The sequence below is a fragment of the Cetorhinus maximus genome, chromosome 28, assembly GCF_964194155.1.
Source record: "Cetorhinus maximus chromosome 28, sCetMax3.hap1.1, whole genome shotgun sequence".
Lineage (NCBI taxonomy): Eukaryota > Metazoa > Chordata > Chondrichthyes > Lamniformes > Cetorhinidae > Cetorhinus > Cetorhinus maximus.
Window position 1 is genome coordinate 14,279,223 of NC_135906.1, and position 16,523 is coordinate 14,295,745.

General features: G+C 40.1%; 1 protein-coding gene across 4 annotated transcripts in view; it reads right to left on the reverse strand.

Annotated features, from left to right (window-relative positions):
• LOC144668825 (bromodomain-containing protein 4-like) overlaps positions 1–16,523 on the reverse strand; it is a 169,618-nt gene that overhangs the window by 69,733 nt on the left and 83,362 nt on the right. For 3 of the 4 annotated variants that reach the window (XM_078531218.1, XM_078531217.1, XM_078531219.1), the window contains exons 5-6: positions 10,615–10,919; positions 9,385–9,813 (exon numbers count right to left, since the gene is read on the reverse strand). In XM_078531218.1, coding sequence (XP_078387344.1) covers positions 9,385–9,813; positions 10,615–10,919 — 734 coding nt within the window. The remainder of the gene's footprint in view (positions 1–9,384; positions 9,814–10,614; positions 10,920–16,523) is intronic. The other variant, XM_078531220.1, reaches the window with a different exon arrangement.

Here is a 16,523-nt window from a genome sequence, read left to right on the forward strand (position 1 = left end):
CATTCCAGGTCTCAGGATATCCCAAAGCACTTTACAACCAATTAAAAACTGTTAAAACGTAGTCATTGTTGTAATACAATAAATGAGGCAGCCAATTTGCACACAGCAAATTAGAGAAGTGATGTAATAGCAGTCTTAACTCCGGAAAGTAGAAATTCCCAGCACAGAAGGTGGGCTTACAAGAACACATATTCCATTATAGACCCACATTACATCTAGTTTGTATTTATGAGCAATTGGACACAGTTATCAATGTAGGCACTGAACTATTGAACATGCAGAGGCACACAGAGCTTGTGAAATAGTCACGATGAGCCAACAGGACCTCTAGAAAGTAACAATTATGTCATCATTGGCCAACGAGATTGATAGAGTAATATTTGGGACGGCTATGACATTACTAGCCACTAAGATTGCCCAAAGCAACATTTTATTTATATATAGATAACAAATAATGTTAAAAAATACATTTAGGAAATGAAATACCTTTAGGAATGGATTGTTTGTTTCTAATTGAGCTAAGAGACACAGGCTGCAACATTGGGACCTAACAGAAAATTAACATGTAAACATGAACGATTTTGTAAGCAAATTCGATCAATCCAGCTCACATTTATGAGCAGACTACATTTCAAAATCTAAAACTACTGTGGACCTACAAAATCTGACCTGGCCTCCAATGTAAAGCCTAATGCAATCTAAAAAATCTAATGGCTCATCTCACAGAATCAATATAGGTAAATGACAGAGCATAAGTTAACAAAACACTGCAGTCTTTTATTCCTACATCTGCTGCAGTGAGGGCTTGTACACATTTACTTTCCTAGCACCACCTCCTTGCTCATTTTTAAATTCCTGAATCATAAACTTTCCTCTGTTCTTGTTGGATCTCTCGCATCCTGAAGCTTTACAGTTTATGATGCCATTTAAAACCCTCTCCCAAGTTTTATTTCATTTCTGTACAATTCCTCTATCTGGCCTCACAGCTGGTCTGTACATCTATTGTACTCCAGGCATTTCTACATTCTCCACATGGATGAGGCTATTAGCATCACCTTCAAACTGTAACAGATTAATGCGTTTTACAAAGAGGCAGCACAGGAGTAATGGGTCGAATGGCTTCTGGATTATATGATTTGAGAACTTTTTCCAGGTTTCTCCAAGGTCCAAGTAACTGCTCCTGAAATTAACCAGTTTCAGAATTTAACCCTTACTTTCTACAGTGGGTTCAGATCATGTAAATGAAAATATGAAAATACGCAAGGAATGTTATTAATTCAGTTATCGTTAAGAAATCCTTTTTAATGTCTCCCTTTTCAATTCACCAGTCTTCTGATCCCACACAAGGTTTAAATGATACAGCAACATTGCCATTTTGATCACCACAAAGCCAAAAGTACCTGACAAGGGAGGAGCATTGAAAGCAGGGACATCACAAATAGGGTCAGAATAATCAAGTGGAGAGGCAGTCAGGAGAAAGAGCCAAAAACACTGAAATGGGATCAAAGATCAGAAATAAAAGCATCCCCAAGAAATATCCCAAAATATTTACTGTCTTTGTAAAACAGCTGTAAATGACAAACATTTGTATTTCTTTCAAACTTGAAGCTTCTAGGCTGCAAAATGGGCTGGCTCACCATTAAAACATTTTTCAAAATCAACTCAGTGAAAGTTGTCTAACACTATAATGACGCTGGATAAACTCATTCTCACACTAGCCCAGTAAGAAAATCATTCCATATAATCAAACTAGAGCTACAAGCTAGACTAGTGATAATACTATAATGTAAGTTGCAGCTTTAAGACTTGCAACTTACGATACTGAACGAAATGGCAGATTTTCTGTGGTGTCAACAACACAGCAAAAGGCCCGAGTCTGCACCGGTAAACAAGTACCTAACTATTCTAATCCCATTTTCCAGCACTGGGCCCATAGCCTTGTATGCCATGGCATCGCAAGTGCACATCCCCAAATACTACGTAAATGTTTAGGGTTTCTGCCTCTACCATCCTTTCAGGCAGTGAGTTCCAGATTCCCACCACCCTCTGGGTGAAAAAATTCTTCCTCGCATCCCCTCTAAACCTCCTGCCCCTTACCTTAAATCTATGCCCCGTGGTTATTGATCCCTCCATCATGGGGAAAAGTTCCTTCCTGTCTACGCCCCTCAATCTTATACACCTCAATCATGTCCCCCCCCTCAATCTCCTCTGCTCCAGGGAAAATAAGCCCAGTCTATCCAATCTCTCCTCATAACTAAAACTCTCCAGCCCAGGCAACATCCTGGTAAATCTCCTCTGCACTCTCTCTAGTGCAATCACATCTTCCCTATAATGCAGATTCCAGAACTGCACGCAATATTCTAGCTGTGACCTAACCAGCGTTTTATACAGTTCCAGCATAACCTCCCTGCTCTTATATTCTATGCCTCGGCTAATAAAGGCAAGTATCCCATATGCCTTCTGAACCACCTTATCTACCTGTCCCGCTACCTTAAGAGACCGCTGGACATGCACACCAAGGTCTCTCTGATCCTCGGTACTTCCCAGGGTCCTACCATTCATCGTGTATTCCCATGCCTTGTTTGACCTGTCCAAGTGCATCACCTCACACTTATCCGAATTAAATTCCATTTGCCACTGATCAGCCCATCTGACCAGCCCCTGTAACATCCTCCTGTAATCCAAGGCTATCCTCCTCACTATTTACCACCCCACCAATTTCTGTGTCATCCGCGAACTTACTGATCAACCCTCCTATATTCAAGTCTAAATTGTTTATATAAACCACAAACAGCAAGGGACCCAACACTGATCCCTGTGGAGCCCCAGTGGACACAGGCATCCAGTCACAAAAACACCCCTCGACCATCACCCTCTGCTTCCTGCCACTCAGCCAATCTGGATCCAATTTGCCAAACTGCCTTGGATCCCATGGGCTCTTCCCTTTATCAGTCACCCATGTGGGACCTCATCAAAAGTCTTGCTGAAGTCCAAGTAGACTACATCAAATGCATTGCCCTCATCTACACACCTAGTCACCTCTTCGAAAAATTCAATCAAATTGGTCAGTCATGACCTCCCCTTAACAAAACCATGCTGACTGTCCTTGATTAATCCCTGCCTCTCCAAGTGTAAATTAATTCTGTCCCTCAGAATTGCTTCCAATAGTTTCCCCACCACTGAGGTTAGACTGACTGGCTTGTAGTTCCCTGGTTTATCCCTTCCTCCCTTCTTGAATAGCAGTACCACATTGGCTGTCCTCCAGTCCTCTGGCCACAGGAGACGTGCCAGAGAGGTATTGAAAATTATTGCCAGTGCCCCTACTACTTCCTCCCTTGCCTCACTCAACAGCCTGGGAACATTTCATCCAGGCCTAGAGATTTATCTACTTTTAAGCCTGCCAGAACACTTAGAACCTCCTCCTTTTCTATGCTAATTTCTTAAATTATATCATAGTCCTTCTGCATGATTTCCCTATCCACGTCATCCCTCTCACTTGTGAACACCGACACAAAGTATTAATTTAGAACCCTACCTACATCTTCCGGCTCCACACACAAATTACCACTATGGTCCTTAATGGGCCCTCTTTCCCTAGTTATCCTGTTACTCAATGTACTTGTAAAATAACTTTGGATTTTCCTTTATTTTACCTGCCAATGCTTTTTGCTCTAATTTCCTTTTTAAGTCCCCCCTACACATACTAGCTCTAGGGCTTCCACTGTTTTGAGCCCTCAGTCTCTGCCATAAGCCTCCCTTTTTCTCTTTATCCAATTTTGTATATCCCTCGACATCCAGGTTCCCTGGATTTGTTGGTCCCACCCTTTGTCTTTACTGGAATATGTTGGCCCTGTACTCTCCCTATTTCCTTCTTGAATGAGTCCCACTGCTCTGAAGCAGATTTACCTAAAAGTAGCTGCTCCCAGTCCACTCTGGCCAAATCATATCTGACCTTATTAAAATCGGCCTTCCCCCAATTTAGAACTCTGATTTCTGGCCCATCTTTGTCCTTTTCCATAACAACCTTGAATCTAACAGAGTTATGATCACTATCTGCAAAATGCTCCCCCACTGATCCCCCTACCACTTGCCCAACTTCATTCTCTAAAATTAAGTCCAGGACCGTCCCCTCTCTCATAGGACCTTCTACGTACTGGCTTAAAAAGCTCTTCTGGATGCATTTTAAGAATTCCACTCCCTCTAAACCTATCACACTATGAATAACCCAGGTAATGTTGGGGAAGTTGAAATCCCCCACTACTAGTACGCTACTATTTTTACACTTCTCTGAAATTTGCCTACATATCTGCTCTTCTATTTCTCTCTGACTGTTTGGGGTCCTATAGTACACTCCCAGCAATGTGATTGCTCCTTTTTTGTTTTTCAGTTCTGCCCATATGGCTTCATTTGAAGAGCCTAAGATGTTATCCCTCCTTACTGCTGTAATTGATTCCTTGATCAATATTGCGATAACCCCTCGTCTTTTACCTCCTTCCCTGTCTCACCTGAAGACCCTATTATCCTGGAATATTGAGCTGCTGATCCTGCCCCTCAACCATGTCTCTGTGACAGCAATGACATCATATTTCCATGTGGTTAATTTGCGCCCTCAACTCACAATGCTCAAGTTTGAAAATAATTCGAAGCAAATAATTTTAATTGTGGAGTAAGACCAGTTACATTTCAATTACATGCACCTGATTAATACAAATACACATTTTGATGTCCGCGTATAACATACTTTCAGTGAGTTAAGTATTCATGCCATTGTTCATAATCTTGACATGATCTTATGAAACCAAACTCTGAAGAACCATATTACCATCATTGATTCTTACCTAGAATGCAGCAGAGAAAAACATCTACTACACTCAATGCATTTAAGGTTATACTGGGATTTCTCTGCAACACAGGAGATAAGGCTCAAATCTTATGATAGGGTGAGAAACATCAAAAGGGTATGCATTAAGGACAAATAGAAGAAAGAGAAAGGAAGGAAAAAGCATAGTGAGACAAGAACTATGGAGGTATCCTTTTTGCTATGTTTGGCACGGTAGCTGTTACAATTTACAACCTGCCAAAGAACAGTAATGGTACAGATAATGTTACCACGCCACCATTAAATTATTCATAGGTGATTTGAGTTTTATGAGTACAAGTTCAGTATCTCTCTTTTCAGCAGTCTCATTGACAAACAACCATGTGCATTTTAAATTAATGATAGCAATAGTTTCAATGGTTAGCAACCTTCTCCAGCAATCTCATTGGCTAGCAATCACATTACCTCTAAAATCTTATTGAAGCTTCCAATCTCAAAGACCAATATTATTCACATTCTGTTCCTGTAGCTTTGTTACAATCACTTACTGCTGGCAATCACTTCACCCATCAGACTGTTCCATGTTTGAGGGAGCTCTAGACCAATGCCAGTAAGGCAGGCCAAGAGTGTCAGGGATTCAGGTTTTATTTTATACAGTAATAGTTCATTTCTCCATTAATTATGTGGCTGTTTGTGATATTGCAGCCTATTGGTTTTGTTCAATAATTAATTGACAGGGATAATACCATGGGGAATAAATCACGTTACCAATCTATAGTCACCACACCCCTGGTAGCCATATGCTTGGTGATCAGAACACACAGCTGAATTTTTTTCCCCAAATTTCTCCAAGATCATAAATATGCAGCACACAGATGGCTAATGGGTTAACAAGAAACACAAATACTTAGTATTAAAAAAAAATCTCAAAATCTTAGTCTGTAGGCAACTAGTAGATCCAAGGATAACTACTTCAGCTGTGGCAAGGGAGTAACTGGAAAGGGAACAGGGAGCTAGTAACACTTGCCATCAAATATACTCTCAACATGTTGAACTATTGAAAATTTACTATTTCAAACACTGTCACAAATAGAAGAGCCTAAGAACTAATGCATTTAGTTTCACAGTCACATGGTTCCAGGGATATTTGCTTTGAGCATTGAATTGCATTCCAATGTGATACTCATTGCCAAATTTGTTGCTCTTGCAGGGGAAAAAACTCATGAAATTGCTCCCTGGGACATCAGTAAAACTTCCACACGTTGAAAACAGAATTGGACTTGGTTAGTCAACCTGAATAGGTGTCCTTAATTATAAGCAGATGGAATTACAGGATGTAATATGGCCCTCAAAAACATAAGCAAAATCCACCTAATTCCACTTTTTCCAGTTAGCATAAACCGCATTTCGTCCCCAAGCTTGCTACTTAGACAACTGCACTGCTGGGGAAATCAAGTGGATATTTTCCTATGAATTTATGCCTCATATCATCAAGTGCTTCACAAGCATTAAAACACACATACAAATGAGTTAAGGCAGTTTTCCTGCTCCAGCACGAAGTCGAGGGGCCGAATCACCGCCTTCTGTACCATATTGACTTTGACTCTGCCGTCACCTGTGTCACTGACAGAAAGCTGCAATGGCTGGTTTTATGGAACAATTTAAGGGATTCTGAACTCAGGATTCATTGGCACATATATTTTACGTTGTGATTCATTACCAAAGCTTACAGGAACAGACCCAAAAACGAATTCCTATTCACAGACCATGCTGTTCCAAATTCATTTTTGGAGGCGTATGATGCTAGGTGTTGCACAGAATCTAAATGCAAAGGTGACCACTTAGCCACCATACACCTGCTGGCTCTTTGAAAGAGCTATCTATTTAGCCCCATTCCACAACTCTTTCCCTGCTGCCTTGCAATTTTCTCATCTTCCAAATATTTATTTGGAAGTTACTATTGAATTTGCTTCCACCACCATTTCAGACAACACACTCCAGATAAAGCATTTTGCATAAAAATATCTAACCTTTAGATCTTTTGCAAATTACCTTAAACCTATGTTCTCTGATTACTGCACATTCTGCCAGTAGAAACGATTTCTCATTTACTGTTGTCAAAAGCATTCATGATTTCAAATGTCTATTAAATCGCCTTCAGCCATCTCTGCTCCAAGAACAACCCCTCTGGTGTCTCCACATAAATGAAGCCCCTCATTCCTGATACAATTCTGATAAGTTCTTGGAGGATGCAGTAGAGATTTGACATCTGTCCTAAAGTGAGGTGCCCAGGATTGCACACAACACTAAGACTGAGACCTTATCAATAATATATAAAGATTTAGCACAAATTCCTTGCTTTCGTACTCAATTCCTCTATTTATGAAGTCAGGAATCCGAGACGCATTTTTTTTTTTCAAAAGCCTCATTAACTTATTCAGCCTTCCTCAAAGATTTCTGTACACAAGCCTCCAAGTTTCTCTGTTCCTTCACCACATTTAACACTTTAATTTATATCACTTCTCCTTGGACTTCCTTCCTGCCAACCTTAAGGACCTCCTAGTTATCTATTTTTACCTTAACCAATTTGTCTATTACCTCCTCCTTTCCTGTGACATTAGCAGCATCACAGCATCCTCCTCTTTTGTGAAAACAACACATGTGCATCAGTGGATGTTTTAACATAGAATCATAATTCTTAATGAAAGTAGTACAATGGAATTTCATGCCTCCGCTGAGTATCCATTAAGTTATTTGCCACTGAAATCAAGTGCAACCTTCAGGCTCTCCTTAATTTTGCTCATTTTCCCCCCCACTAATTCCAATTATTTTCCAGTTCTTTGACTCGCCGGCCCATGCACCTCCTAGAGAGTCATGAAGACCAGTTATCTCATCCAATCACCATAGCAAAGATGCTTGGCCTCAAACTAGTACTTCACCTCAGCAGAACACCCAAGATTTGGAACTCTATAGAATCAAGAGCACCGTAAAATAAATTCAACCAGTGGAGAATAAATTAAGCTGGTGCCCTGTGCTCAATAAAGCCATGCACTGACATTCAAGTTCAGTGCTCCAAATACACACACATCAAAAGGAAATATGCATTAGGTTCAGATACCAATCTGTCAGTAAGTTAATGCTTCATAACCTCAAATCAACCTATGTAAAAGAATGTCTAAGCTCTTTAATAAAGGGGGAGGAAGTATACATTACATTTATCAAGTTGTAAATAACATGCTGTACTAACCCAGCTACTGCAAGCTTGCTATAGATTTTCACAAGTCTGATTTTCCAAAACAAACCTAGTGGGTAGTACTGGGATTAAACTATATTGTATATCTTGATTTTGAACACCAAAGGGTTCACTTAATAAAGTTGGTTTGTAACCTTAAAAACTTCAGATTCGTCACATATTTTTCATCCTAAACACCTGCCATTTCTAAATCAGTTAATCAACATTTATTTGGAATCAGGGCCAAGGCTAGACTTAAGGTCATCATTGTAGGATTGTCATTTATAAGCACACATGAATACAATGTCAGATGCAGCTCATCATTTAACCTTAGACAATATCACGCACTATAGTTTTCTGCTTCACAAACCAGGCTGATTACGAAGCGACCAGTTGCAATCAACCTCACGAGTCGAAATAAAACCCACACAGCAGTCGTCCGTTCAGTATTCTCTTTATAAGCACTCTTGTTTAATTGGAAGGAAATTCCTGTTTTGTTAAAAAAAGAATTAGGATGGGAAACCAAGAGTAAATCACCTCGTGACTTAATTTGTTTTGTGGACAAACTTGAAATACAAATTTAATATCCACGATGAATTGAACTTTGGAAGTAGATTTAGGGTCAACAGGGGTTTGGAGTACTTGATAAGGCACTTTATACAATGTATATAATTTACTGAAATACGCAACTTAATTCTTTTCCTGATTAATTGTCTCTTTTGCAAACAGAGATCGCAAGCACGGGTGAATAGGGTTAACCTGGTTATCTTTCCTATTAGACAATGGAGCTCTTGGCTTGGGTGATTACCAAATAGTCTGCAGTTCTTTTTTTGCTTTAAATTCTTATTCTCTTCAATTTTACCTAGATCATATTATGATTATTCAAGTAGTATTTAGATCTGCTTGTATTTATAAACCTTTGTTGACCAATATAAAGCACTAAGAAAATAATTCTAAGCATTCTTTTAATAACCTGAACAGGACCTCAGACCAGCTGACGTCAACTCCAAAATGCAGCAGGGATTCAAAACCCTTCTGGGTCCAATTTGGTCTTTGTACAGACTGTATACATGCACTCTAGGAACCAGTGTATTGCAAGATACATCAAGGCGTCATCCCGTGCAATTTAAAACGGCTTTGCTTGGGACTGCGCCTGTATAACGTCCTGAGGCGTATGATATAAAATGTCACTCATGGTATTTCTCAAGTACTTTGTTAAAGAACCAGTGAGATATAGCAGGCCTCATAGGATCAACACAGAACAGATTCAACGGTGCTTCACAATCCAAGCTCTAAAGTTACAGCTACAAGAGACTGTAAGGTATTGGCTTACTTTAATAGTACTGAGATCCATGGGGTGTTTAATAATGTCGTGATAATCGTGCAGTCCCAAGGCTTCTACGTCCACAGGTTTGTAGAAGGGCCAGGCATAGGCTGCGTGCTTCTTGGCGAACATTTCCTTAAGAATGCCAGTGCAGTACTTCAACTGTTCCGAAACTTTTCCACTGCCAACCACAACCCCACCACCGCCACCGCCACCGCCACTACCTACAACCCCACCACCTCCACCCCCACCCTTCTCTAGATGTTGCTGCTGGGAGTCTGGCATTTCTTTCTTAGCAGGTTTTGGAGGTCTGCCACTTCGAGATGGGATCTTTGCAGGTTTGGGTTCAGTCATTAATGGAGAAGACTCTCGACTCTTCACTGCAACATTGGTTGTTGGAGTTGTAGTATCAGCTTTCCTTTTCACACCCTTTTTATGCTTGAAGAGAAAGAGAAGAGTGCATATTAGGTCCCAAGTATGCAGTAGTAGGCAGTATTAACTTAATAATATATATGGGAAATGGACAGGGAAGAAATTAATATATTTATCCTTGCGACTTCAAAACATTCCTCTTTTCCCTCAAAATTGAAAGCTCCCAAATTCTCTCTGCTTAGGGTGACTTGAGTCAATTTTTGATCCGAGTTAAAAGCACAACACAGCCAAGAGCACATGAAAACCACAACCATACCTGGAGGCATGCATCCTCAGACACAGTTAGTCTTGAAAGCACACAATTTTCACCAACTGTTTCAAATGCTGCGCTGCTAGGCCAGATACAGCAAAAGGAACTTGAAGCACAAATGACACGACTTTGGAGAATTCAATGCTCTGGGAAAATTGCTCAGAATTATTTCACAATACACTCTGGCTTAACCAAGCACTTCGGCCTTAATTTCTTTTTGGTGCTCTCATTTTAACCAGACCTTCTCATTCAACTCAATATCCAGTCCAGAGCGCTAATGAATTACACATCAGTTAGTGTTCCAGTGTGGGCAATTGGGAATACTACAAAAACACCTCAGCAAAGTCCGCGGCTTAAGTCAGTTTTTAACTAGCAGCTGGTCCACCACTCGAGAAATACTCCACCACACTTTATATAAGCATTGGGAATTTGCTGTGGATATTTATCAAAAGGCTGCATTGACTTCTCTATATGTTGGGACCCAGAAGATTCAAGCTCGAAAGAGAGAAGAACAGAGGGAATAATACCAGCAGAAAAGCTACTGGAAGGTTATCTACCTTTGAAGGCTGTGATGCTGTTGTCATCACCGTCGTTGGCGTAAGGGTCGGCATTGGGGGAGCCGATGTATGAGGCGACACGGTCGTTGTCGGTGGCTGGACAATCAGGTCAGGAGTCGCAGGAGGAAATGACTGAGGCGTGGGTGCTGGAACCGATACAGAAGGAAGCTGCGGCTGTGGCGGCGGTGGCTGAGATGCCTGAGGCGCCCGCTGGGGTGGCGGCTGCTGCGTCTGTGCTGGTGCCAACGCCGGCACAGGTGTCTGTGTGACAGTCTGTACAGTTGACATGTTGGGTTTAGACTGAACTAAATGAAAACAAAATGACAATCTTTATTAAATATCTAAACTTATGGATGTTCAATTGCAACAAGAGAGATCATGTAATAGCTCTCCACATAACCACAGGATAATTATTCACATCTATTATATACCACTTGCCTGTACAAAACATATCAGTAAGTTAATATTTAGGGGGAAACCACTTATACTATTCCTTTAAGGATATCCTTTTTAAGAATTAGGCACTGTGACACTTCTCCCACTGTATGTGCAAGTCTCAAATTATGGCAGGTGCAGCAGTAAAGAGACAGAATTGTTGACATGTACCAATGGCTCAAATTCACTTTTGATATGACATTAAAGGAATGTTTCAAAATGGAAGTTGTACTACATTTACTATATTTAGTGAAAGACAACATGTAAGTTAACATTCATGAGTTCAAATTCAAAAAAGGAATGGATTATGGAAGTTGTACAGGATGAAAGATCATTCTCTGACAACCCTGGGCAGTTAAGGTGAGAGAACTGTCAAATCAAAATCAACGATTCAATAAAGATAATCTATTGCTCCATGCTGCAGGTTCTGAAATGGTGTTAAGAGAAACTGTACACGTTCAGGCCACATCAGTAACCAACATACGGAAGCAGTGAACGTTAACTTTCCATGGTATTTTTCAATTAGTCAAGGTAATGCAGTCTGTAATCCACAAATCAGTGATGCTTTGACATATTTGCCTAATGCCTCATTGCCAGCTCTAATTTGATGGATCTCCTCCTCTATAGTGATCCTGATTCAGAAAATATTGCAAATAGGTGGAAATTGACAATATCAGCATGTCTCTTTCATGTGGGATGCTGAACAGTTTGCCTGTTCCGGAGGATATAAAAGTTAGTGGCAACATTTAATAAGGACAGAGCACTGCCTTGGTGCCACCGCCAACATTTAACCCTCAACAAACATTAACATTAACTAGCAATTTATTTTGTGCTGTCTGTGGTACCTTGCTATGCAAAACACAGCTGACACTTTTCTACACAGTGACACTTCAAGTCAGTTACTGGCAACAACATTCTTCAATGTCCTGAGGGTGTGAAAAGTGCTATTTATTTTCTTTAAATATTATGGTGGCCTCTTGGTTGCTTCCAACTTCTTGGAAGAACATTAGCATGGGAAACATTATGCAAACATGCTCTTGGCAAGCTGTCAAATTCTGTTCAAAGAAAGCATATGGAAGCTTCCAGAACAAAAACCACATGGGAAAATGCACAGACTCATCTATTATGGTCCTGATCCATCCTATGTAGGTGATTTCTTATAATTTGTGAATGCCAACTTTTTTTTAAAATGTAAATTAAAGCAGTTGGTATACTACAAACGCTTTGGTACTTAAACTTGGAAAACCTCGGTATAGGTCATGTAAAGATTTTCCATAGTGCCTCAGGAAAGCGGTTAATCTTAAATAAACACCGTCAATATAAACAAGTTAGCAGCCATCCACGATGCTTGGAAATATTGTAACACTGTACCCTGTGTAGCAATCCTGTCTGCTGATGGTTACATCAGCACTAGCAGATCGGATATAGCAGTAATATGATCCCACAGCACTGCCGTTAGGGAAAGTGTCTTGCATGAGTAGTTCAGTCCAGTCCATTGATGGGGCCTACTAAAGGGAGTCAGTTTGCAAATTTTCAGTGATCTAACCAGTAAATTATTTAAGGAACTTCATCCATGGCCATCTATGTATAGAAAACTAAAGTACAAGTTTTAAAAAAGTTTTAACAGATTTCCACACACTACGAAAATGCATAAGTTAGAGAAAGCTACTGATGGGCATTCCATTCATAAGTGGGGTTGCCTTCCAATTTTCTTTTGATTAACTAAATGGTATGCTCATTTATAGGATGGTGAAATTTACAGTTGTCTACTTAGCCCGAATGGTTTTAGCAGCAAGATGCTCTGCTTTTTAGATCTGAAATATTGAATTTCTGATCCATTCAAACAAACTGAAAATGGGTTGATTAATAGTCTTCCAGAATTACCATTAAATTCACCAGTTTACAAATTGCACTGCTGGGATTTAGTAGCATGGCAGAGATTATACCACTTGTGATCAGCCATGCTGTTTACCAATTCAAGAATCTACATGCAGTGAGATTTTTGTTCATTTTCTCAGCCTTGCCTAAGAACTCACCACATTTAACTATCTCCAAACTAAGCCACAGAAATCCTCAAGTGGGTTTTTTAAGTTGTCTGGGATGCCCTTGTAGGCACACACAACCTAAGTTGAGAGAGCTTACATTTACATTTACCTTTAACATAATAGAACTTCCCAGGTGTTTAACAGGAGCATTAGACAAAACGTGACCTCAAGTTACGTATTGAGATTAAGGGGTTTTTAAGGAGCGTTTTAAAGAGGTGGAGAGGTTTGGGAATGTAATTCCAGAAGTCAGGCATAAGTTGACAAACGTCAAGGACTAAGGACCCTCCAGAATGCATTCAAACTATAATACAGAAATGCCAACAATTTCCCACTGTGGATCCAGTTTAGATCAGTCTAATTTATTAGAGTCCTGTCTTGCAATGTTATCAACCTCAGTGGAAAGAAAATTTCAACTGATAGGTCAGTCTCTCAAATCTCAAGAGCCAGGCTGTCTGGATTCATCTAAAATTCCATGAGTTCTGTGAACTGTCTGCCACAGTCCCCATTTTGTGGCAACCTGGAACCCAAAAAACCCCGTTTCTCTCCCGCACTTCGGCTTTGCTCCATTCCCTGTAGGGCAGACACTATTTGGCTGTTGGACAAGTTTCAACAATAGTTTTGAGCAAGGGCAAGGTGAATAGCAGGTCAATCCATTAACTTGTTATGGTCAGAACGTGTGGTCCCTTCCAGTCCATAATCAGGATATTTGCAATGTGAGCTGTATGTATTTCCTCGCCCTTAGTGATTTTTCCTTATTTAAAATAAATTCCAGCAGCAAGCTTTTTCGTAATTTAAAAAAATAAACCAGGTTATCATCGCACACTTGCCCCGGATGCTTAAAATGCAATGTCTCAATGACCCGTCTCATTCACACCATCACACAGACAAAGATTAGATACAGATGAAGTTAAAGCCATAATTATAAAAATGGAATTTATAGCTCAGTATCCACAGCTTGATGTCTTCTTAGTTGAGTTGATAGTTCAGTTGGAGTCAAGATCTTTTGGAAACAATGGATTCTCATGAAGCTGCAAAGCCTATTGTACACAAATAGCCAGGAGATGGGTTCTCAGGTAAATTTTGAAGCTGCAATATGTACAGTACTTTGGCTGCATTAAGAGACTTTCAGCTATGATGGTTCAGCTCTTTGACGCTTATCTCCTGGATTTGCTTTGTTCGGGGTATTTTTAAACAGCAGTCCCTGATAGCTAGTTTTGGTCACATGACTGCAGGGTTAATACTTCTGGGGTTCAGATCACAATACAATGACAGATAACAATGGCCGGTCACTCTTAGCTTTGCCCCAACTTCAGCTCAAATATTCACCTTTGTTCAAAATAACACTGAGACCAACAGTGTAGAGATTTCATATTCCTGAAATGCTGGTTCATCTTTAAGCAATGCGGTGCGTAAACTTCACAGGTGGCTGCAAAGTGCCCTTATTCAGGCTCATGTTTAATTAAATTTTGGTCACAATCGAATGCTGCCCACAGTTAAATTCCCATAGCTACATGTTGAGTCCCAACCATCTTAGTAGATTTTGTGCCACTTGCACAAGTATAATCTTACAATCCATAATACCCACATGCTGGTGCTGGGCTATCAGCCTCCTTTCTTCCAACCACAGCTTAGAGACACAACATACCTTTATGTGTACGCATTTGCCTACATACAAATGGGACTTCTTTTGGGAGAACTTGAGAGAAATTGTGTCTATTCTGTGTCAGCCCTAGCTCAAGCCAGTGGCACACACGCTTAAGTTAGAAAGTTGTGGGTTCAAGTCCCACTTCAGAGACTTGAACACAAAAATCTTACACTCCAGTATGTACTGAAAGAGGTGCCAGCTTAGTGATGAGACATTAAGCAAGGCCCCACCTGTTCTCCGACGAATGTAAAAGATACTGTGGCACTATTTTGAAGGGGAGCTGGGGAGTTATCTCTGGTGTCTTGGTCAATATTTATTCCTCAATAAACATTACTGAAGCAAATTGCTTGGTTATCATATTGCTGTCTGTGGGAGCTTGCTGTGTGCACACTGGTTACCACAATTCCTCCAGTAACTATGGTTCAAAACATACTAAATTGGCTGTAAAGTGATTTGGGACATCCTTAGGCTGTGAAAGATGCTATATAACACGCAAGTTTTCTTTAAATCTCTCCAATATAGAATTAAGAAAAAAAATGTATATATTAAGTACAAACACAACTAATTAGTTATGCACAACTGAAAAATATGAATTCCATGAAGTCAGAGCAGGCAAAAGATCACAAAATAAAAATTGGCAAGGCCAATGTTAAATGGTCTATTTTAGATGCTCATTAACCTACTGTACTGTTCTATCTATGCCCTTTAGGTAAATATACTTATACAGCACTCCATAACTGTGACCAATATGCTAATGGCGTCAGCACTTTTCATCAGTTTATATCACAAACCTGGATTTCAGGGCACCAGTTGTTCACTGGTGGCATGTGGGGTAAAACACCTCTTAGTAGCTGTTATGCAATTCAAATGAAGCAAAATGTTATTAGCAGCCATCCAACACACTTTACTTGTGCATATTAATAGCCTTAAGAAAAACAAGGCTGTTTTCATCATATTTTAACATGAGTCGAAGGCAAATTTTGTTCTTGGTAGCTGAACAACAGGCTTCCTTCAAAGAAAAGATGGTTTAGACAGAATCAAGGTATATTCCCTTAAAAGAGAAAGCTAAGGCAAATAAATCCTGAATGACAAAGGAGGTAGAAATTAAGATAAATATGTGTGCTTATGATAGGTGTCAGGTATAAAACACGGTTTATCAGGCTGAAGATAGAAGGTTCAGAGGGGAAGTGAAAGAGCAAATACGAGCAGCAAAGAGGGAGTATTGAGAGAGACTGGTAGCTAACATAAAAGGGAATCTCAGTCTTCCATAGGCACATAAATAGTAAAAAGGTGGTGAAAGGAGAAGGGCTAATTAGGGAACCAAAAAGGGGATTTACACATGGAGACAGGGGACATGGCTGAGGTATTAAATGAATACTTTGCATCTGTCTTTTCCCAGGAAGATGCTATCAGGCCATGGTGAAAGGGGAGGAAATTCAGTCACTGGAAGGGTTTAAAAATGATAAAGTGGTGTTGGATAGTCTGTCTGTCCAAGTTGACATGGCACTGGGACCGGATGAGATGCATCCAAGGATATGGAGGGGAGTGTTGACCACAATTTTTCAGTCTTCCTTAGACTTGGGGTGGTGCCAGAGAACTGGAGAGTTGTAAACATTACACCCTTGTTCAAAAAAAAGATGTAAGGATAAGCCTAGCAACTACAAGCCAGTCAGTTTAACTTCAGTGTTGGGGCAACTTCTAGAAACTACAATTCACGACAGAAATAATAGTCTCATGGACAAATGTGGGTTAATTATGTAAAGCCAACATGGATTTAAGGGAAA